This window comes from Zootoca vivipara, chromosome 3 (genome assembly GCF_965207765.1).
Source record: "Zootoca vivipara chromosome 3, rZooViv2.hap1.1, whole genome shotgun sequence".
Lineage (NCBI taxonomy): Eukaryota > Metazoa > Chordata > Lepidosauria > Squamata > Lacertidae > Zootoca > Zootoca vivipara.
In genome coordinates this window covers 60,860,430-60,885,700 of record NC_142586.1, presented here as the reverse complement: position 1 = coordinate 60,885,700, position 25,271 = coordinate 60,860,430, and the positions used below count along the sequence as shown (strand labels likewise).

At 41.2% G+C, this 25,271-nt stretch overlaps 1 protein-coding gene across 9 annotated transcripts in view; it reads right to left on the bottom strand.

Annotated features, from left to right (window-relative positions):
- PHACTR2 (phosphatase and actin regulator 2) overlaps positions 1-25,271 on the bottom strand; it is a 94,109-nt gene that overhangs the window by 27,521 nt on the left and 41,317 nt on the right. For all 9 annotated transcript variants that reach the window (XM_088666231.1, XM_088666232.1, XM_088666233.1 and 6 more), the window contains one exon: positions 7,071-7,238. In XM_088666231.1, coding sequence (XP_088522357.1) covers positions 7,071-7,238 — 168 coding nt within the window. The remainder of the gene's footprint in view (positions 1-7,070; positions 7,239-25,271) is intronic.

Genomic DNA, 25,271 nt, shown 5'->3' with positions numbered 1-25,271 from the left:
TGATTTTGGAAAGAGACCCATGTTACTGCATTTGAATTATGGAAGAATATATTGTACAGATATCTGCGCAAGTGTATGTGCTTTTAAATAGCTGTAGGCATTCATGTGCTGAAGTTTCTAAAGTGTTGCATGTTTTTATGACTAAATTAACAAATAATATTTTTGTGCAATTTTGTAACTTGTATATTGGTTATATATATTCGCCCAGAAAATGTTTGGAGTATTTGTAGAAATATATTAGTATGTATCGATAGGAACAATATAGTTTTGGAGTGTTCCTACCGTCATAATCACATGCTTGTTACAATGGTACTGTACATATGTCAGTCATCTGCCTGTTACAGAAAGACCCTAAAGGAGATTCACTGAAATGTGTAGGGCAGCTAATATGTATTTATCGGCATCTTAAGACATTATTCTGAGTCAGGCCATTGGCTGCTCTGAGCTAGTTTGTCTAGTTTGAAGAATGATAGCTCTCTAATGTTTCTCTCAGCAGAAATATCCCCAACTCTGCTGCTATTTTTATTTTAACACTTATAGAGTGCCTAACATTTTTCTAAATGCTGTACAGATTTTTTTTTTAAAAAAAAGATAAGACAGCTTGTAGCCAGCAAGCAGGGACTAACAGACATGATGAAAAAAAAATGAAATGGAGAGGGAAGAGGGAAAGCAAGCAAATTCAGGAAGTTGGAACAGAGTGATCTTTCTAGCAAATGCAGGGGGTGGGGAGCAAGCCCTTTGCAGCTGCTTCTTCTCTAGCTAAAGGATAGAGAAACTTTAGTCTTTGTATAGTTAGAAAGTTGATGCTACAGAGGGTGCAGTCTCCCAGTGGCCCTTGTTCAGATGGCAATGACAGAGATCAAAGTGTGCTTCCCTTCAGTTGTGTAATCCCAGGGCTACACAATATCATTTTAAAACAAACCATGGGCGTGTTGTGGATTGAACCTGGGAATGTATGCATGCAAACCACTTGCTCTTCCACTGACCTATGGCACTTGCCACAGGTTCCTGCTAAATACTATCAGCACAAATTGTTCTCAAGTTCATATACAGTACAGTATGTTACTTTTGGGCATCCAATTTAGATGCTCAAAAATCTTAAATTCTACTTCCTCGGTATCTGATGACTTAAAACATTTATACACCTCACTCATTACACTCATGCTCCAGTCTAATTGTGGCTTCTTTAAAACAAAATGTTACAGGGGATAGATGTGGTAATTTAAACATCTGAATTACACCTCACAGACAAGATAGTCTTGTCTTGTCTCACACATTATAATTCACACACCCCATTAGCATGCATAACACTCAAGATTATTCCATAAACAAAAAGACAGGTACTTGCTCTCAAGAAATGTATGGCCTACCACAGAAGGAAGAGAAGGGAAGAGAAAATGTAAGCATGTAGATTTACTTACACCTGAAACTTGATTACAGTAAAGTTTATGGGATTAACCCACGTGTCTCAGGGAAAAGATGGGCTTTGGAGGAGAGAGAGAGAGAGAGAGCCCTATAGAAGACAGAGTTCTAGGCACAGCTGGCAGAAAGAGAGCCACAAACACCATCTGCCTTAGGTGACCTTTGTAGCAAAAAACACTTTCGATGGATTCTGTGAGGGATGCAGAAGAGCTCACTTTATCCTGAAGTGATGTGAAATGAGCAGAAGATTCTAGAGCGTGGTTTTTCTGTCTGAAGTTTTTCCACATAAGATTAATGAAGATGAATAAAGATGATGATGCTGTAATTATACTTGGGTTTTTTTAATATTATTAGAATATTTTGCTTCAGCTAATAAATGTCTCTTGCTGGCAGTGTTATAGTCAAAACACTGTGCTCATTTCCTCCTTCCCACTTTATCACAGCAGCAGCCACCCATCAATTTAAATTCTCCATGAACAAGAGCAGAAGCATTAGGTTTATTAATGGTATGGAACCAAATCTGAGCTATGCATAGGGAACAAAAAGTACAGCAAGGAAGCTGTCTAAATACCAGGCACTTTGCATTTATTAAGGCATAATTGTATTTTGATTATATGAAATAGATGGAATCTGAAGCAGATTAAATGAGACAGCATAGGCAAAGGTCACTAAATATTGGAGAGATTTAGTGCTTGATAATTTGCCAAAGTGCACCATCTTATCTTTTTAAAAGTTATGCAGAGTCACATTTTTGTAAGAAACAGTGATTTACTGTTTTGCTATTAAAACTTAAATTAAGAAACATAACATCAAACGCTTCAACAACACACACCGAGGCCATCTGCTTTATTTCAGAATCAAGACAGCTACAGAATATCATTCTGTTGCATTTTAAATAAATGTCATTTTATAAGTTCAGAATTCTTCAAGTTTTTTCATCTGAGTTAATTTGTTAAAGAAGCACTGGGAGAAAATGGAATTACTTCTGGGAAAGTGATGGAACTGAATATAGAAGGCATGCCTTGCTATTTGTATGTGAAGTTACTATGACCAAAGTATTTGCACACAACTGGGATTGTATCTTTGTGAAATAGATCTGTGTTTCCAAAGAGTTGGAAGCTAGAGTGCGGATGTGTCAAGGTGGTAGCTCAGCTCACATAGAAGGTGTTGTTAAAGATGGGAAGTCTTTTTTAAAAACGGGCTGGGGAAGACCCGGATGCCCAACTGTATAAATATAACACACTGCACAGGCCTTTCCAAAGAATAAGCATCCCTTTACAATGAACATACACCATTTTTAAAAAGGTGGTCTCTTTCATCAGAACATTTCAGTTATCCTGCAATCCCACAGTCCCAGAAGGCCCCTTCTTTCTATCTGACAGCTCTGGCTGGCATTTCTATGTCTGCTCAAGTAAACATGAGCACTCGAGAATACTCGAGAGCCAGTGTGGTGTAGTGGTTAAGAGCGGTAGACTCGTAATCTGGGGAACCGGGCTTGTGTCTCCGCTCCTCCACATGCAGCTGCTGGGTGACCTTGGGCTAGTCACACTTCTTTGAAGTCTCTCAGCCCCACTCAGCTCACAGAGTATTTGTTGTGGGGGAGGAAGGGAAAGGAGAATGTTAGCTGCTTTGAGACTCCTTCGGGTAGTGATAAAGCAGTGTGGTGTAGTGCTTAGAGTGCTGGACTGGGACCTGGAACACCTGGTAAATATATAAAAGGTAAAGGGTAAAGGGACCCCTGACTGTTAGTTCCAGTCGCGGATGACTCTGGGGTTGCAGTGCTCATCTCGCTTTACTGGCTGAGGGAGCTGGCATACACATTCCGGGTCATGTGGCCAGCATGACTAAGCCACTTCTGGCGAACCAGAGGAGTGCACGGGAATGCCATTTACCTTCCCACCGGAGCGGTACCTATTTATCTACTTGCACTTTGACATGCTTTCGAACTGCTAGGTGGGCAGGAGCAGGGACCAAACAATGGGAGCTCACCCTGTCACGGGGATTTGAACCACCGACCATCTGATCGGCAAGCCCTAGGCCAGGCATCCCCAAACTTTGGCCCTCCAGATGTTTTGGACTACAATTCCCATCTTCCCTGACCACTGGCCCTGTTAGCTAGGGAGCATGGGAGTTGTAGGCCAAAACATCTGGAGGGCCGCAGTTTGGGGGTGCCTGCCCTAGGCTCTGTGGTTTAGACCACAGCGCCACCCATGTCCCACTAAGCGCCCCCCACGTACAATATAATATATAAGGGCCCCTGACCATCAGGTCCAGTTTGTGTCCGACTCTGGGGTTGTGGCGCTCATCTCGCTCTATAGGCCGAGGGAGCCAGCGTTTGTCCGCAGACAGCTTCCGGGTCATGTGGCCAGCATGACAAAGCTGCTTCTGGCGAACCAGAGCAGCGCACGGAAACGCCGTTTACCTTCCCGCCGGAGCAGTCCCTATTTATCTACTTGCATTTTGACGTGCTTTCGAACTGCTAGGTTGGCAGGAGCTGGGACCGAGCAACGGGAGCTCACCCCATTGTAGGGATTCGAACCACCGACCTTCTGATCAGCAAGCCCTAGGCTCAGTGGTTTAACCCACAGTGCCACCTGGGTCCCTACAATATAATACAATACAATATAATAAATAATAATAATTATATAAGACAATATAATAAATATAATACTGTCTTTAATATTTATTATATTAATAAATATAATAAATGTATTATTAATTATTCACTTTTACTTTAAAAGTCCCCACCCATGCTATTTAGAAGCTGTTAAATCCTCAGGCTCTCTTAATTATGCCATTCTTATTTTTTTAAGAAGCACTCCAACATTCTGAAATGCATCCAGATATTTTTGCTTCCCAATGGTAGACCTGCTGTATCTTCATTTAGCTTCGAGCTTCTCCTCTGGGATTATAGCATTTGATGCAATCAGAGCCAGACGCGGCTTCTGCTCCACCCCCTCCGCTTTCCCTATGGATATTCAAAGGAGCATCTTTTCACTCCAGCCTATAAACTACTGAAATCTCTTCCTCTTCCGAAAGCAGAAACTGATAAGATCCTTCCTAAAGTTTGTTTTTTAGGATGACGAAACTGTTTGCTCAGCTTTGCAAAGTGAGTGGCTTGGCAGCATAGATTTCAAGATCTACATGGAAGACACGTTACCAAAGGGGGGAGGGCAGGAATCCATTCATCATTCCCACATCAGTGCACATTATTTCCATAACGAAGCCTCCATAATTTTAACTGCTCGTATCGTGTGCAGTTTACATAGATTTATTCAGCTGCTGGCACAGTATGATCACCTTCCATTATATTTTTGTAAGAAAACAGAGCCTTCCATCCAAGACTGCACCTTTCAGTACATGCTGTTTTTCACAGGCCTAATACAAAACACTCAGATTCCCACCGCTGCCCTAGTTCTCTGGCTGAGGGCTATACTACTTCACACGCAGCTGCATGTTGCATTCCCATGAGTCCCCCCCCCCAATTGTTATTTTTAAAAAGCAAAGAAAACTAATAAGCAAAATAAGCTTTGGCGGTTCCCTATCTGAAGCGAAAGAACAATGGGAAAGGGTGCTTTTCCTCTCAAAACTGCTCCCCGAGGGGGACCCCATTAGAGCAATGTTACATGCATCTCTGTTTAACAATGAGCATCATTAGTAAAATAATATGGCACAAGCACACTACAAATGTCATCTCCCTTGTCCAAGTACAAAACATAACTAAATGCAAATGAATGCCGATCTAGCCACAGAGGTAAGGTGCTGTACAGTATCAGGATCCTACCCTTTGTCTCTAAGGGCGTTATGCTCAGTATGCTTTTATTTCAACAGGGCTTCCTGCTGATGATTAGGGACCCATATCCAACTATGGAGATATATATACACACACACACACACACACACACACACACACACACACACACACACACACACACTGTATATTCCTGCGTATAAGTCGGGAGTCGTCTTATATGCCAGGTCGTATTTCTTATACAGCGAGTATATCCATCCCAAACTCTATATTTTAACTGGGAAAGTTGGGGGTCGTCTTATACGCCCAGTCGTCTTATACGCCGGAATATACGGTAAGCTCGCTTTTAAGAAATCCTACAAAAGTAAACAAGAGGTTCCAGGAAAATAAATCCGCAAATGTTTTCTTGGGAATGTTCCTGCTTACATGTTTATGTTCCAAGACTTAAATATATCACACCAGGCACAGAAGCCACCTACTGTAAGCAGAGCTTTCTGAAACTAGTTCTGCTCTAATGGACCAGAAAAATGAAAAGTACTTTTTGAAGGTGACATTTGGAAGAACAGATTGGATGTCCTCATTCCATATGACTGTAAAAAGAGAGAATTAATGCATGTGTACCTTACAGAGCTGTTTCCAGGTACTGTGAGATGCTTTTAATGTGATTTACAATTTGTCAAGAACTACAAAACATTAGTTGTTTTACTATTATTAGAAATAATATTAAAAATTCCCGTGTTGTCAAAAAATACCACTGTGGTCAGGTACAATTTATTTATCTCTCCTTTGTCATGTCACCACACAGTCTGATTTTTATTTTTATTTTTGTCCAAATCTATTAGACATCAGAACAATTCTTAACTGGTCCAGTGTGTCTGGGAAGGAATTTAGTCCATGAGGGAGAAAGATAGGTGGGTGGAAGAGGTCAAGAAGAGGAACGGAAGGTTAACAGGTTATTAAGACAATGGTGACAGACAGAAATTGGCAAGGGACTAGAACAAATTGTCTTAAGGAGACCACAGGCTGGCACTGACAGCAAGCCGGAAAAAAAGTTACAGAATCATAGCTGCCAAGTTTTCCCTTTTCTCGCGAGGAAGCCTATTCAGCATAAGGGAAAATCCCTTAAAAAAAGGGATAACTTGGCAGATATGTACAGAATATGCACAGAACAAGCAGCCACACAATCTTATTTTGAATTGGTATGGAATAATGCATAGGCTGCAGAAGGTACAGCTGATCAATCTTTGGTGGGGCACAGGTCAATTAAAATATGATACCAAAACAATAAAATTACATAGGATAAACTGGCCAAAGATAAAATGCCTGAAAATGAAAAGTTTGTGGGGGGGGAAAGAGAGCTCTGTCTGGTGCAGTCTCTCTTCTCTTTTTAATGTGCAGCATGTTTTTCAGATCCAGCTTCTGAAAGGTATAAAGGTATGAAACCAGAAACAATTAGAGTCAAAAGACCTTGAAATGAGGAACAAGGTGGCAGAGTTGAAGCACTGCAGGGCTAGAAAAGGGAGATTACTAGCTGTTCCATAAGGAACTGTGGTCAGAGAAATATTTGAGACATGTGGCATATAGAGCTAATGAAAAAGTTATTTTTTTTGGAGGGGGGTGTCAATACATCTAACAGAGACCAACGTCCAAATCCCTACTTGGCCATGAAGCTCACTTGGTGACGTTGGACCAGTCACTGTCTCTTAGCTCTAACCTACATCATGGGGCTGCTGCGAGGACTCAAGTGGAATGGGGGAAACCATGTATACCACCTTAGGCTCTTTGGAGGAAAGGCGGGATATAAATGCAGCAAATAAATAAATAAAATAAGCAACTAATCAACCGTAACCGTTTCCAGTCATCACCAAGTAACCTCTGCCACTGCCCAAAGTGATACCTGCTGATGTTTCTATAAATTTTTCACTGGTCTTCTTCTTCCGCCACTTCCATGGTTTGAAGATTTTGCCAATAGTAGAAAGTTTGCCTTTCCTCTTGAAAGAAGGACTCCGGGATCCTGGGTTTGGCCCATCTGAGTTTGCAATTGATGTCTTGTCTATCCCATCAACTATATAAACAAAAACAAAAACCCAGCAAGCAGCATGTTAGGTTACCAAAACCTGTAGAAAAACAGTCATTTTTTAAAAAAAACATGCAAAATAATGAGGAGGAAAATAACAGCCACTTCACAGTATGTGGCAATATACATTTAACACATTCTAAATAATTTCAGACATACCTAACAATGAAAATGTGATCAAGTATCACAAAATATGTGTAAATACATTCTAGTTCAGAACCATAAAAGATAACAGCAAACGCTGAACCAGCACTCTGAATAAATCCAGAACTCAAGCAGCCTTCCAGATATGCTAACATCAAACTTTCAGCATTACGTTGTAAACAGCAAGGTCTAACATAATTAATATTCAAATCAAAGCTGCTATTCTTAATACTCCAGGTACCACATGCTGCTCCAAAGTGCCACAAGTGTCACATTGTCTACTCCCCCACTTTTATGGCGTGCCTGTTAAAAAGCAACAAACAAATCTGACTTGTGAGGCACACAAAGAAATGTCAAACATGCAAAATGGACAATATAACTACAAAATGTAGATGCAAGTTCAAAGTAACATGGCTGTCATTAAAAGCACTTGAAGATCCTACAAAAAATATCTATTTCCAAGTTTAGCATAATTTAACATTTTCCAGATTTCAGTTGTTCCCTAAAAGCAATCCAGGAAAGTTAAACACATCATTCTTAAGCACTTCAGGGGAAAAGGGGGGGAAAGTATTTGATCCCCTCCTAAATTTGCCCGTTTGCCTTCTGACGAATTAATGACCAGTCCATAATTTTAATGGTAGCTTTATTGTAGCTGTGAGAGACAGAATAACAACAGGAAAAACCCCAGAAACCCAGAAGACAAAAGTCAGAGATTGATGTGCATTATAATGAGTGAAATAAGTATTTGATCCCCTATCAACCAGCCAGATGTCAGGCTACCTGGTATCTTCACTGTATGTAACAAGCTGAAATTAGAAGCACCTGCAGTAAGGGAGAGGTCTTACCTGTAATCCCAGCTCTTACTGTACCACCTGTCAACAGAAGCAATCAATCCAGCAGATTCCAATGGACCAAGACCAAAGAGCTGTCCAAGGATGTCAGGGACAAGATGGTAGACCTGCACAAGGCTGGACTGGGCTACAAGTCTATTGCCAAGCAGCTTGGTGAGAAGCTGACAACAGTTGGTGCAATAATTTGCAAATGGAGGAAACACAAAATAACTGTCAACCTCCCTCAGTCTGGGGCTCCATGCAAGATATCATCTTGTGGAGTTTCAATGATCAGGAGAATGGTAATGAAGCAGCCCAGAACATGGGGGGAACTTGTCAATGATCTCAGGGCAGCTGGGACCATAATCACCATGAAAACAGTTGGTAACACACTACGCCGTGAAGGACTGAGATCTTGCAGAGCCCGCAAGGTCCCCTTGCTCAAGACAGCACATGTACAGGCCATTCTGCAGTTTGCCAATGTACATCTCCTCAATAACCCAGAGGAGAACTGGGTGAAAATGTTGTGGTCAGATGAGACCAAAATCGAGCTCTTTTGCATCAACTCAACATGTTTGGAGGAGGAGGAATGCTGCCTATGACCCCAAGAACACCATCCCCACCGTCAAACATGGAGGAGGACATGGAGGAGGGTGTTTTTCTGCTAAGGGGATAGGACACCTTCACCGCATCAAAGGGAGGATGGATGGGACCATGTATCATCAAATCTTGGGTGAGTACCTCCTTCCCTCAGCCAGGACATTGAAAATGGGTCGAGGATGGGTATTCCAGCATGACTATTACCCAAAACACACAGCCAAGGCAACAAAGGAGTGGCTCAAGAAGAAGCACATTAAGGTCCTGGAGTGGCCTAGCCAGTCTCCAGACCTTAATCCCATCGAAAATCTGTGGAGGGAGCTGAAGGTTCGAGTAGCTACACATCAGCCTCAAAATCTTACTGACTTGGAGAGGATCTGCAAAGAGGAGTGGGACAAAATACCTCCTGAGATGTGTGCAAACCTGGTGGCCACCTACCAGAAACGTCTGACCTCTGTAATTGCCAACAAGGGTTTTGCCACCAAGTACTAAGTCATCTTACTTATTTCACTCATTACAATGCACATCAATCTCTGACTTTTGTCTTCTGGGTTTCTGTGGGGTTTCCTGTTGTTATTCTGTCTCTCACAGCTAAAATAAACCTACCATTAAAATTATGGACTGGTCATTTCTTTGTCAGGGGGCAAACAGGCAAATTTAGCAGGGGATCAAATACTTTTTTCACTCACTGCAAGTGTGCTTGATTTGCTCTGAGTTGTACCTACTGAGTCTACAATTAATTTTCATTACATTGACTACAAGTGACTAAGGAATGCTATCTTTTTTGTCTGTGATCAGTACACTTAGGTAATGTAAAGAGCACAAGCCCCTTTGCTCTTTAGACCTCATCGTTGTTGGTTTTTTTTAAAAAAAAAACCTCTCTCCTTCCTTCTCTAGAATCCTCATGACTCAGACATCCTCTGTACTGTTACACAGGATATTTTTAGGCAATCCATCCTGTGCATATTGTCATTATTTTTCACCAGACAATCCTGTTCAGCTTCTCACAAAAGCAGCCTAATAGTATGCGGATAACAGTTTTGATGAAGGAATGACAAGCATAGGTCAATGATAAGCTGTAGAGGCCAGGAATATCTATAGTTATTATTTTATCATTTGTTTATATAGCACTTCCAATATGCACCACACTTGACAAATAGAGTAGAGCACAGAATGTCCAGCTGAAAACAGAGAAGGGAGAAAAGCAGGGGAACAACACAGCAGCAGAGGCCAGAAGGAGCAGCAGCTAAGAGACAGTCACAAGAGCAATGGAGGAAGGACTACACATTGTTTAGCAACTTCCTACATAGGTGCATTGGGACATGGGTGGCACTGTGGGTTAAACCACTGAGCCTAGGCCCTAGGGCTTGCTGATCAGAAGGTCGGCAGTTCGAATGCCCGCAACGGGGTGAGCTCCCGTTGCTTGGTCCCTGATCCTGCCAACCTAGCAGTTCAAAAGCACAAAGTGTAAGTAGATAAATAGGTACCGCTCCGGCGGGAAGGTAAACAGCGTTTCCGTGCGCTGCTCTGGTTCGCCAGAAGCGGCTTAGTCATGTTGGCCACATGACCAGGAAGCTGTACACCAGCTCCCTCAGCCAGTAAAGCGAGATGAGCACCGCAACCCCAGAGTCGTCCACGACTGGACCTGATGGTCAGGGGTCCCTTTACCTTTTACACAGGTACATTGGGACTGAGCCTGTTATCAGCCACATTTGCTCTCCACCTATCTACACACATCACTCCAACTAGTATCAGAAGGACACAAGTTTGTTAAACTTTCATATCATTTTGTTTTATTATGCTGTTATTTCACAGGCAGTCTCACCAGGCCCTAACAAAATATTAATTCATGGTCCCCAAGGCCTGGTTCATATATTCATTTCACTTGATTTCTCTACACTTACCTTAACATATACCTATGTCTCAATGCAGTCTTCCCATCCCATATCCCTGTCCTCCCATTCCTTGTCACGGCCTGGTCCATGGAATGCCCATGCACCTCAGGAAAAGCAGCAAAACACAGGGTTCTGTTATGCCTATAGGGATCATTCCACATGCAGGCAACTGCACTGGCAGAGGGCTGGATCAAGCTCTGTGATAAAATATTAAAGTTCTCTCTGTGGTGGCTTGTTCACAAATGCAATTCATCACTTGAATTATAGAAATGAAGTCAGGAATGTGCATTTTGCATCAACTCTAATGCAGCTTAATCAACATATTCACAGAACTTCATGCTGTTCCAGTTCAGCAACAAGAACAACTCATAGTCTTAGTTTGCATATAGCGCTAAACTATGGTTTAGTCACTAAGCCAGGGATGCAAGGATAAGCTGAAGTGAGCCCCAGGCTTGTGTGCCTCCCGGCCTAACTCCACCTCTGGTGTGGCTACAAGGAGACTGGAAGCTTCTGTTTCCATTTTTGATTAACGCTCAATTGAGGTGATTTAGCTTTGGAAACAAACAAGCTTCATAAACTTAGGTTTTGAAGTTGACTTGGTTTCCATTAACTATTGCCGAGGCACCCAGGTTGAGACAATATGGCAAACTGCAATATTGTAAACCACCCTGTGATCCTTGGATGAAGGGCCGTAAATAATTAAAACAAATAAAGGACTAAAAATAGTCTAACATAGAAGTGAAAGCTTCTAAACTCTTCCCTGGAGTTATGGAAGAGATAGCGGGGAGAGCAAAAGCTCAAGGGTCACTTACCATTATGTGCGAACACAGCCACATACTTTCTCACCAAGCATCTTCTGAATGGTAAGATCCCAGTTTAAATTATATTTTTGTTCCTATCTCCAGAACAAACCTCTGCAAAGTTGTAGAGCAGGCTCTCCTCAACCTCGGCCCTTCAGATGTTTTTGGCCTACAACTCCCATGACCCCTAGCTAGCAGGACCAGTGGTCAGGGATGGTGGGAATTGTAGTCTCAAAACATCTGGAGGGCTAAGGTTGAGGAAGCCTGTATTAGAGAAGGCAATGCTATATACAAGTTGCAGAGGACCCCCTTGCCCATTTTTTTCCCCCGGCACTGAAGAGGAAAAAGAAATATAGCTAACTTCTACTGAGTAGTTATACAAAAGATAAAGCTGTACTGTACTTCAAGAGCAGATCAGCACTACTGGCTTCCATGCATTTTTCTTCACCTTGCTATACAACTGTTAACTTCAGGAAGTTCTTTGAGCTAAGTGTTCTGACAGCATTTTAATTAAAGGAAAGGGAAAAGGTTGAGTATTAATGTGGGTGGTTGAATAGTAGTTTCCAGATGGGGCTGTGAATGCTGCAAAATGTTAATTAGGCCTCCTGCTAGAGAAGGGATTTAAAATGTAGGTAGCTGTGCTTGCAAATGAACCCTGATTTCTGCCGTAATATTGAGAAGGCGGGTAGAGAAGTTCCTCACATCTTTCTTGGGTTTGATATAAAGATGGGGTCTCAACACACACACACACACACACACACACACACACACACACACACACACACATTCTGTTCAATAGTATGATTTTTAACCCTGAAATAGTTCACTGAAAAAAACAACACATTTTACCATAGCAGTGTTTGCTGTTCCAGAATTCAGAAATCATTTCACAGGATTAATTTGCTCGGCTTTATATTTTCAGTACACATGGATGAATTTTTTTCTTCTCTTTTATATATATTCCCTCCCTTGCTGATTTGCTTTCCTACTTGCCCACCCCTCCCCCACAATATTCCTTGTGAAACCTGGAAACTTTGCTTAACTGCCAAGATAAACCCTTCTGTATGTAACATGTCCTTCTGAATGTTCCAGGAGACACATTCACATGAAGAATGTAACATGTGATCCACGGACACAACTATGGCTTGATGCCCAGAGAACCGGCCATGTCTGTTGTAACAATAATAACAAGTCTTGCGCCACCTTGTACAACCCTTAAAGATTAAGGGTTATGTCAATAGAACTTAAATCCCATTGATAAGTCCAACCTAATAAATGTATTCTAGATTAAGCTAGGGTTGCAATATTTCAAGCAGTATTCTGAATATGTCCAGGAAATCCCAGATGTATGGCAACCCTAATTAAGCTTTTGTAGGCTGGATGTAACTGGAATAGTTAGAATTGCAGTCAAAAAGGAAACTGAAGCCAAAATAACTGCAAAGTCACGCATAACATTCTTCACACATTTGTATCCCCAGGGTTTGTTGGGATGTACTATATGAAGAAAGTTCCTGGCCACATGAACTAGACTTCTGCCTAATTCCTTTAAGAGTTTCCCCCCTCCCACCACATCGTTTTTAACCTGCCATCATTTTAACCTGCTTAGGTCTAAAAAGAACCCTAAATAGTGCTGAATCAATAGGTATTTGTAATAAACCACAGCAGCATCGTGTGTGTTTTTTAATATACATCTTCCAGCAGTACAACACTAACAATGGCCTTGAATAATGAAGACTAGATATAAAGAAATGAAACCAAAAACGATACAGAAAAATCCTCTAGTTTGAAAAGCAGAATGTGAAAATCAGCATTTTCGGTCTTTTTCCAATAAAAGGAGGAACTAAGAGAGCAAAGCACAGTGTTTATGTATCTTGATTTGGCAGGACATAGATGACATCTTCTCCTCCCGTCAGTCCAACTCACAGTGGTTCTGTGTTTAACCAGGTTCACATAGTCTCTTCCTGAACTGGCTGACATCCCAGGAAAGTTAAAGCCAGCAACAGTTGTGCAGAAGGAAAGATTTTGGGTGCTCGCCCTCAATTGAACTAAGGGCAGACTCTGACCAGTAATTCATAGGAAGCACTGTTATGGTTCAGGAGAGTTTAAAGTGGTTTTTGGACTTTCAGGAGAGGACCTAGAGGCACACCACACGTTTTCTTTGCATTACAGGAATGCAGTGTCTACCAGAAGCCGAGGCTTTTATCATTTGTTTCCTGCAGCTTAACATCAATTTGTCCCTCTCCTTATAAATTCTTAATTCTATAGTTCCGAGAATGTACAGGAAGCTAGAAATGGCTCTGTTCCAGTCACTAGCAACAGGTGAATTAGTTTGCTCACATCAATCCTGCGTGTGTCTTATATTTGCATCCCTGCAATTTCCAGCCAGTGGTTTAAGTCCTGCCATCTGGTGCACCAGAAACAAAGTCAGCTTCATCTTACGCATAGTATCTGAAGACCACTATAACGTCTTAATCTTCCTTGGAGGTTTTGAAACAGAGGGGGGAGTCATCTGTTAGGGATTCTTTAGCTGTGATTCCTGCACTGCAGGAGGGCTGGACTAGATGACCCTTGGGATTATTTCCAACTTTACAATTCTGTAATTCTATGATTTTCTTCTCCAGGATCAACATATTAAACTCTTTCAACTAAGACATAGCTTCTAGACCCCACATTATTCTGAGTGTTCCCATAGGGACTCATTCCAGTTTGTCCAGGTACTTCTTAAACTTTAGTACCCAGAACTGAGTACTAGCACTCTAAAGGTGCCGTGACCAGACAAAGTGCTCATATCCAAGGAGGGAAAGCCACAACAGTTCAAATCACAAGTCCAGTTATTAAAATAATTGTTTCATTCCTTAATACCACTGTTCACAGTACAGAATTAATTGCCCAACAGAGTTCCCTCCCCCAAATCAGCTTAACACATTATTCAGATTAAATGGGATAATCAATCTTGTTGCTAGCCTACTGCTGATTACTCTTTAATAGCAATCACAGCTAAAGTAATTCTAAATCTGATTCACATTTATTGGGTAAAATGATGTTAAGGAGTTGTGGACAGCAGGTTTTTGTTAAAACAAATCATCTGATGATGGACAAAAGATCCAAAATATGGTTAGGCATCTTCAAAAATGTTAAAATGTTAAAAATCTTGTACCTTGGTTGTATCTTGACGTATTTGCCACGTGACATTCCAAATCAGGAGCACAGCATTTAGAGGTGGAATATTAGGTGTAATATGGTGCTTTCAGCCATGAAGGCTTGTTCTGCTTTTTTCATTAAAAAAAAGTCTAGGACAGGGCTGCAAGTGGTCTCTGAAAGCACTAAGCTTAAAAGTTCTCATGAGAATCCACTCAGTCACAATTTCCATGTAAACTCTCATGGCTATAGAAGCAAGATTGAAGCCCAAAAATGTATTACACCACTTCTGGTGGTTCCCTGCATCCCCAAGGGTCAGTTGACCTTCACTAGGGACCAAGCCTTTAGTACAGCAAGAGCTGCCTTGTGGAACTCCCTACCAGAAGCACTTCAGCAGGAACCATCCCTTCCTTCTTTCAGATGCTTTCTGAAAACTATACTGTTTGAGGCCTTTGCAATATAAAATGTTCTCTTTTTAACCAATCAGTGGATTGGATGCTTTTTTGCCAATTTTATTCTTCTACGTTGTTAAACGCGCCATGATATTTTTTATTAAAGTGTGGATTATAATAAACAAAATATTATAAACATCAATTTAATGGTTGACAATTGTCTATGGGGTTTTCATAATTCATACTTTCAGAGCAGTCATATCACTGAACCAGGTGCAACGTAATTCCAAACCAACTACACTTTAATCAATAAAGTAAAGGTAAAGGACCCCTGACAGTTAAGTCCAGTCGCAGACAACTCTGGGGTTGCGGTGCTCATCTCGCTTTACAGGCCGAGGGAGCTGGCGTTTGTCCGCAGACAGCTTCCAAGTCATGTGGCCAGGTCATGACTTAGCCGCTTCTGGTGCAATGGAACACCGAAGCCAGAGCAGCACCTGGAAATACTGTTTACCTTCCCGCTGTAGCGGTACCTATTTATCTACTTGCACTTCTGGGCGTGCTTTCGAACTGCTAGGTTGGCAGGAGCTGGGATTGAGCAATGGGAGCTCACCCCGTCGCGGGGATTCAAACCACCAACCTTCTGATTGGCAAGCCCAAGAGGCTCAGTGGTTTAGACCACAGTGCCACCTGCGTCCCTAACTTTAATCAATAATATGTAGTCTAATCCTGTTTTGTCATAAAAGATGGCTGCTGCAGTGGCTGTGGCTGCACTAGCACCAACTAGTCAATTTCATACTCTCTGCCAACTCATCAACAACCATGGGTAGTGTTATATGGTCAGTTTGGACTAGCAAAAGATGTTTCTGCTCAAGGAAGGCATGGCCACCCAATTTGCCCCCCTCCACCTAGCACACACACACAGCACTCCCCAAAAAACTGTTCCCTAGGCTTGGGATCGCCACCCAGAAGAGTATGCTGTGGAGAGCGAGAAGGAGCACTTTCTGCTAGTACAAAATCACAAATGGATACAACTCAAAGGTTGACATAAAAGTATCAGAGGAACTATGACAGCAACCTGTCCAAATAATTCAGTTTGCCAGCTTTAAATTTTATATCACATTTGGTCGTGTGCAAAGGTATATAGTTGCTGTTTTGAATGAATCTTGTTTTATCTTTGAAGAAGAACAGGGATCCTGTCAAAGACAATGATGGTTCCTTTCCTACAGAACAGAGGAAGCTGAGCCAGTCAAGAGACCCATTTTATCAGGCATCACAATTCACTCATGGCAAACAGCTGTTTCATTTAATGTTTCAAGTTCTCTACTAAGGAAAGGGGGCTGGCGAGGGGCGGGGAAGACAGAAACACACTCAGAGCAGTCTCTCCCATCCAACTTCTTTACCAAATTAATGCAGAGGTATCACATTGAAAAGCCAGCCCTGGAAATTAAAGGGCTTAACAACGAAGGACTATAGCTATATGCAATCACCCCTGCATTTAACATCATAAACTGTAATCGCAAATATCAAGATTATAAAAAGGTTTAATTCACAGAGATTTTTTTAAAAACATAATTTTATATGATTTAGCTTTTAAATTTTTTTTATGGATTGTAGCCAAGCAAAAACAACGCAAGCTCCTTCTCTCCCTCCCCCTACGCCAGCTGTCAGCACATGTCAGTCCCATTCTTTCTTACTACAGAAACAGCCAAAGTGGTATGATGGCTCTCTGATGGCCTCCTATGTACCATCATTTCTGTTACAACACTGAAAAATGAATCATTGGCATTGTTACTCCTGTCTGGAATGCACTGCTGACATCACCTCTTAGCCACAACTATAAAAGCAGAGCAGTTCATTGAAGAAATGTTTATATGGCAAACAATGGCCACACACCACTTGTGACAGAGGGAAACACACAAACACACACAGAGTGAGGTCTTCTGTCCACAGTTGTTTTCAACCACCCCACCTCTTCTCAGATGAGTATAACAGCAAGGCAATGCATTTTTGTCATGGTACTCAGTGTGTACTGTCACCCCTTTTTCTGTTGCCCATGGCAGCCATTTTGTGCTGGCACCTACAGCATTTTTATCCATATATGAGTACCAGCACACCATTGTTTTACCTCAAAAAAGCACTGCAGCAAGGAATGTGCCCACAGTCGCTATCTATGGTTTTTACTGGAATACCAGTAACAGGACTCTACTTACTGTGTAGTGGAGCCATGACTCGCCTAATTTATTCCTCTGGATGTTTGCGCATGACTAAATTAAGAAAAACCACTGTATTCCCTCCTTACTAGTAGCATCTGTTTTTATATTTGGTGCCTAGAGCAGGAAGCATGAAGCTGGGAAAACTCCAAAAGAAAAACCACCACATTCACCAGGAGGATTATGAAACAGATTCTTGATATGGCCTCTTCTTGTCTTTGACTCTATTAAATATAGGCTTCTAGTTCAGATTCCTAGTTCTTCATTCTCGGTCCATTCAACAGCATCAAGAATTTTCATTCTAATTAATGGTTAGATAGTGGCATATAATTCTAATGATGGTTAAATTTCAGCACATTTAAAGTACTCAGAGTTCAAGGCACCGAAACTTTGGGTATACCTTACCCAAGGATGGGACGTGGGTGGCACTGTGGGTTGAACCAGAGAACCTAGGGCTTGCCAATCAGAAGGTTGGCAGTTCGAATCCCCGTGATGGGGTGAGCTCCCATTGCTCGGTCCCTGCTCCTGCCCACCTAGCAGTTCAAAAGCATGTCAAAGTGCAAGTAGATAAATAGGTACAGCTCCGGCAGGAAGGTAAACGGCGTTTCCGTGCGCTGCTTTGGTTCGCCAGAAGCAGCTTTGTCATGCTGGCCACATGACCCGGAAGCTGTATGCCGGCTCCCTCGGCCAATAAAGTGAGATGAGCGCCGCAACCCCAGAGTCGGTCATGACTGTACCTAATGGTCAGGGGTCCCTTTACCTTTAACCCAAAAATACAGTGCATATCTTAGCTCAAAGAGAAAGTGTGTGTGCATTACCAGTTGCTAAAACAGAAGTCAAGCTGGGGGATGATAAGAAGGAACAATCTGGGCTGGATCACTACATTGTGATTCATGCTTGTGGTTTGAATGTGTGAACTCATCTTATCAACGCTTGAATTCTTCCTAATATAAATGTTCCATCTGGCATTTGTTTGGTTTGGCACTAAACTAGGCATAGCCTATGCATATGTCAGTCATGTGTAGGGCAACATGCTGAATCAGGAGCAAAGCTAGGCTTTTTTACCCAGTCTCCAACGTCCCATCTGATTTCTCCGACAATGCAGCTGGCTGTAAAGAAACTTAAGTGTGCGAGTGAGCTCTTGATCACGTGGGGTGCTCTGCACAACTGAGACACTAGGACAGACAACCATGTGCAATGTGTGGTCAACAAGAGAAAACAGACGGGATGTGAACAGTGCGGCTAAAAACACGACCCCACTCCTGATTCGACATGCCTTTGCCCTACATGCAAGTAAGTCATGCATGGGGCTATAATAATGGCAGATCATAAACAGATGCCCTCATATTTAAAATGATCATAAGAGAAATCTCATACTGAGGAATATTTAAAGCATTAAGGAATTACTGCAATGCATTGTATGTAGGGCTGTGGAATTGTTCTCCCCTGGGTGGTTGCCTTCATTATACACCTTTAGCCGCCAGGTGAAAATGTTCCTCTTTAAACAGGCCTTGGGCTGATTAACTTCCTATGCCCTATTAAATGAGATTTGGGGAGAGGAGAGGGAGGGATTTTTGTTTTTATTATGTATTTTGTGTTTTTATCTTGTATTTGTATGCTGTAAACCGTCCTAAAATCTACGGATGAAGGGCAGTATGCAATTGTAATTAATTAATTAATTGATTATTTGGGGAAAGTACACTGGCATAAGAAGGCCACAATAAACCAAAACCCAGATGCTAGGTCATCTAATATATTTTAATTTATTTAATTTTGGCCAGAACAATGGAGGCCAGGTACACATCAGTTAGGTTGAAGAAATGTTTGGTTTGCTGATGTGAACCAAACTGGTTGGAACTTTGCACATTCCCCTCACCAACCAATAGACATTTGATCCAGGAAAGAAGGAAAGTTAAGCAGACAACAAAGATGTGATTTTAATTTTATTGCAAATACCTTCTCTGTGTATTGCTAGTAACTAAGAAGCTGGTATGGGAGGAAAGAACAAGCTGTTGAATCTATGAGGTTTTTGTTTTGTTTTTTAAAAACCTTTTCTCCCACAATGTTTCAGCATATTCTCATTTTTTAAGTGGCTTATAGCACATAATTAAAATAAAATAAATGAACTCCCAAGTTATAGCAATGTATTCTGTACTTCACAGAAACACATGTTTAAAAAATCAGGAGCAAAAAGTAGCTATTTTTATACTGTACAGTTTTAAATTGCTTCCAAACAAGTAACTTTATCTTTCTCATGCATTTAAAAAGGAGTGGTTGGTGACATTTTTAAACTCATCAAGGCCTAACAAAAGGTTAGTCACCAGTATTTTGCAAAACATTATTTATCTGATTCTATTCCTGTTTTTTGCACACTGTCAACTATTTCCTTTTAAGTTTACAGGGTTTTGGGGGGTGTTTTTTTTAACACTTTAAGTAAGTAGCCTGGAAACTCTGGCAATTTATACCCTAAGACTACAACAGCAGCCTACCAAATAAATAGCCCCTTTGCCAAATGCATAACTCTACATTACACATACAGTACAAATGTATTCTGCTAGCAGCACTTTGCAGAGTGGAGCAGCAAGGGAATATTGCACTCATTTTCTATGACATCACAGTCAAAACAGTATCCACAGGCAGATTACCTTTCATTAACACTCCTCTGAATTTATGTACCAGAAATGTCTCCAATTTGAGAAGGATGTGTGCATGCATGCCACTGTTCCATATTAACACTTCAGTAGTCCTGCCTTCAAACATATAAATACAGTCATACCTCGGTTTAAGTACGCTTCGGTTTGAGTACTTTCAGTTTAAGTACTCTGCGGACCTGTCTGGAATGGATTAACCCACTTTCCATTACTTTCAATGGGAAAGTTTGCTTCAGGTTAAGTACGCTTCAGGTTAAGTACAGACTTCCGGAACAAATTGTGTACTTAAACCGAGGTACCACTGTATGGGGTGCAACAGTGTGAGCTTAATTTGGCAAAATCTTGAAAGGAAAAAGGTGGGGTCATGGCCTAGGGAGAGTCCTGCGGGTCAGACAGAGAAGCCTAGAGGGCTGTGCCTGGCCCCTAGGCCTGATGTTCTCCACCCCGGAAAATCTTGCTACCTGAGCTGTAAGACCACATTTCAAGCTGTAATAGAAACACTGCTTTACCCTGCCAGAGTGAAGTCCTCTGAAATCCCATAGATTTCAAAGGCAGAATAAAACACATCAATGAAAAGTTTCAAAAATGCTGGCAGAGCAATCCTATGCACCAGTGACATATGGGGGAGGAAACCTGCTGTTTCTGCACCAGTGGGGCACCTGTATCCTACACTCACTCAGCCTAGGAGGAGGCTGAAAAGCAGGAACAAAGACAATCAGAAAATGGCACAAAAATAGCAGACACCGCCCACCAGTATCACCAATGCCTACCAATCAGAGTCTGTGCCAACCATGATGCCCACACACACAAAGGGAGACAATGAACTCAAGATGGCAACATATCCCAGGATCGCCATACACACAGTACTTAAAATGATGGCACAACATTCCCAGTGTCACAGCAAACAATGACTGCCTTACTGCCAAGTTCTACAGACACAGGTTTGAATCTCCTTGCACTGCTCACAACCATCATTTTGGAGCACAGCACACACAGGCAAGAAATTAGAGTGCACACAGAGTGCACACACAAGGCATTAAGACCCAATTTAAGGGTGGAGAGAACCCACAGGAAGGAGCCACAACACACAATAAACACACCGCCAGGAGCAGGCTCCAGTGACTTAATGCATATAGCAGGGAGGCAGCAAGCAAAGACATGAGATTGAGCCTCATCAGGGGAAAGTTGGGAACATTTCTTATTTGCCTTTTTGCATGCATAACCAAAAACAATCATGTCAGGGGCAAACATGAGGGAGTAAATGTGCTCCTGACCTGTGCTGTCCCTGTCCTGCCCATACTGATATCTTAAAGGTAAAGGTACCCCTGACCATTAGGTCCAGTCGTGGACAACTCTGGGGTTGTGCGCTCATCTTGCTTTACTGGCTGAGGGAGCCGGCATTTGTCCACAGACAGCTTCCAAGTCATGTGGCCAGCATGACTAAGCCGCTTCTGGCGAACCAGAGCAGAGCACGGAAATGGCGTTTACCTTCCCGCCGTTTACCTTCCCTATTTATCTACTTGCACTTGATGAGCTCTTGAACTGCTAGGTTAGCAGGAGCTGGGACCGAACAACGGGAGCTCACACCTTCTGATTGGCAAGCCCTAGGCTCAAAGTAGCTTCATCCTCTTTCCCAACAGTGCTCTTGTGATAGTATACCTATTGGCTTTATGACTGTGACAAATGGAAAGTTGTACTTTTGAACTCTTATGAGCTTTGTTTATAACCAAGGGGAAGACAGTGTTGTAGAAGTGCTGATTTTCCTTAAAGAACAGGTCAGATAACATCAGAAATCACAAGCTGACGCAGAAAGGAGCTCACCAAAAATCCCAAATACAGAGAATCAGGAGTTGTGTGTGTGTGTGTGTGCTACAGGGATCTTGTTCTTGTAATATTTTTTTGACTGTATAATGTGCTGCTTCGGCCAAACACTTATGAGGTGTGTGCTCATACTCTTGTGTCAAAAGTGCTTTGAAAAAGAACTTAGAAAGAATAGAGGTGGGCCGTAGTTTTCTGAATGGAGTAAATGCTATCTACTCCGAACAAAAGGGAAACATTATTGTAAATAATATTGTATCAGAAGAGATTAGAATAGAAAAAGGGACAAGACAAGGGTGTCCACTCTCCCCTTTACTTTTTATTTCAGTTCTGGAGGTTTTACTCAATATGATAAGGAAAGACGAGGAAATAAAAGGAGTGACCGTAGGGAGGAAACAATACAAACTAAAGGCCTTTGCAGATGACCTTGTACTGACTTTACAAGACCCAGAGTCCAGTGCTCGGAGGGCACTGGAAGTAATTTATGAATTTGGAAAGGTGGCTGGTTTTAAGTTGAATAAGAATAAAACCAAAGTACTTGATAAAAATCTAGACGCTAAGGAAAGAGAAAAATTGCAAGAGGACACTGGTTTAGCATTTGTTAAGAAAGTGAAATACCTTGGTATTAATATGACGGCGAAAAATTTAAATTTGTTTAAAGATAATTATGTAAAAGTATGGAATGAAATTAAGCATGATTTAGAAACCTGGACAAATTTGAAGTTGTCTTTGTTGGGCCGTATAGCAACTGTTAAGATGAATGTATTGCCAAAAATGTTATTTTTTGTTCCAAGCCTTGACAATAATTGATAAGTTAGAATGTTTTAGAGAATGGCAAAAAGCACTATCGAAATTTGTCTGGCAAGGGAAAAAGCCAAGAATTAAATATAAGATATTAACGGATGATAAACAAAGAGGAGGCTTTTCCCTACCGGACTTTAAGATTTATTATGAAGCGGCTGCCTTTTGCTGGATGAAGGATTGGTTTTTGTTGGAGAACTCAGACATATTCGATCTAGAAGGCTATGACAATGTGTATGGTTGGCACGCATATTTATGGTATGATAAAGTAAAGGCCCACAGAGGCTTTAAAAGTCATATAATTAGAAAATCATTATACAATGTTTGGTCCAGGTACAAAGATCTACTAGAAAGAAAAACACCAAGATGGATTTCACCTTTGGAGGCCAAGGTTCGTAAAAGGTTAAATATGGAAACCAGTTGGCCAAAATATAGTGACTTAATGATTGAAGAAGGAGACCAATTTAAGTTAAAAACTTACGAGGAATTGAAACACAGATTGGATGATTGCTCCAATATCATCAGATAACTGAAGTTTTTAAATTAGATAGGTTACTTGGTTTTCAACGCGAGAAGTCAAAGTTGGAAACAGAATTGATAGAGCCAAGGACAAAATTACTTTCCAGAATGTATAAATTGCTGCTTGAGTGGCATACGAAAGATGAACAAACAAAAAATGTTATGATTTTGTGGGCAAAGGATGTGGGACATAATATTATGATAAAGGATTGGGAAAAACTGTGGCATGAAAATATTAAATTTACTGCGTGTAGTCTATTAAGGGAAAATATAATGAAAATGATGTATAGATGGTATCTTACACCAGTAAAATTGGCTAAGATTTATCACAACCATGATAATAAATGTTGGAGATGTAAGAAAGAAGAAGGTTCCTTTTACCACATGTGGTGGACATGTCCACTAGTAAGTGACTTCTGGAATAAGATTTATAATGAACTCAAGAAAGTGTTGAAAAACACATTTGTTAAAAAAACCAGAAGCATTCCTAGTGGGCATTATTGGAAATGAGATACCAAAGAAAAATGTGTCTTTTTTTATGTATGCAACGACGGCAGCAAGAATTTCAATTGCAAAGAACTGGAAACTACCAACATTACCAACGATCGACGATTGGCAGATGAAGATGATGGAGTTTATGGAATTGGCTGAGATGACCGGGAGAATCTGCAACCGGGGAGAGGAAGCGGTGGAGGAAGAATGGAAAGACTTTAAGTTATATTTAACAAAATATGCAAAAGTGATATATTAAGAGCAGAATTAGGTTGTAAATAAACTGTGGAAAAGTTAAATATGTGAAATTGAGAATTAAAACTAGATTATATGAGGTGATTAAAATGGGTTAGAATTTGCTAAAGTAGATATGTGATTAAGAACCACAGAGGAAGGGAGCCCGAGGGGGTCTACATATGCAATGTTAATATCCAAAGAATTTGTCATATGTTTTTCTTTTTATTTTGTATTTTCCTCTTTCTTCAGTTTTGTATTTTCTATCTTTTTCTGTAATGCTTTTTGGTTCCTTTTTTGTTTTTTCTGTACTCTGAAAACTTAATAAAAAACATTATAAAAAACAAAAAAACAAAGTGCCAGTACAAAGAAACTGAGCTCTGGCAACAATTATTCTCAATTGGTATGTTCTATACTAGCAGTGGCTGACCGGGGGTGGCTCTCCAGATGTAGCTGGCTATAACTCCCAGCAGCCTTCATCAGCATGGCAAATGGTAGTTTGTAATCCACAAAAATCTGGAGAGCTACAGTCTCCCCACCCCTATTCCATACACAGAAAAAGACCTGAAACTCATTGGTAAATCCAATGGAGTACAAAACCTAGAGGTTGTAATAACAGAGTCAGTTTTTCCTTGCTCTCCATCAACCCCAATTTAGTCAGGACATCAATGATTTTCATGATGGGTGCCTATGTTAGCTTACAGTGCTAGGAAATCTTGATCCACTGCATAGTGAAGCCAAAGATCAAAACTGATCACAAAAGAATCTCAAGGAGCTCAAGCAAAGACACTGGCAAGAGCCTTTTGTTTTCCTCTAAACTTTCTTCCCTAAGGCCTCATCAGAAAATGCAACATAGATGCTTTCACCATTTGGTAGTTCTTTCCGATTCTTTACATGCACTGAGGGCCAGGGTAACTGAACACCTATTTTTCTCAATGGCCATTTCTCACCAACTCCGCTAAGAAAACTACCTGAAATCTTGAGCAGAGCACCAGTGAGGGAAAGGGACCTATTTATCCAGGGCTGGGAAACCTCTTCTGAGCTGCGACTGAGAGCCATATTTTCCCCATGGAAAACTCTTGGGAGGCGAATTCAAAAAGTGGGTGGGGATAGGCCCACATAATCACACACAAGCAGGTGCACAGATACACACTTTTCCTTTTTTTACCAGCGTCTCCGAAAGGATAACAAGCTCTGTCAGAAAGATTGCATGCTCTTTAAAAAACCACTGGAGAGTCCAAAAGAAACAACAGGATCACACTCTCTGTGTTTTTCTTCCTACAGGAAGACCAAGGCAGATTCTGTGCCAAAATCAGACCTGAAACATATGCACTTATTTGCAAGTTTTCACAAATCTTCTGTTATAGGTACAGCTCTCAAAAATATATCCACAATCTGTGATATAGCATATGGAGGAACAGATATGTGAAGCCGTTATCTAGGGGCCAAATCTGAATTATTCTGTCAGTATTACTGTAACCTATTATAGTAGAGGCATAG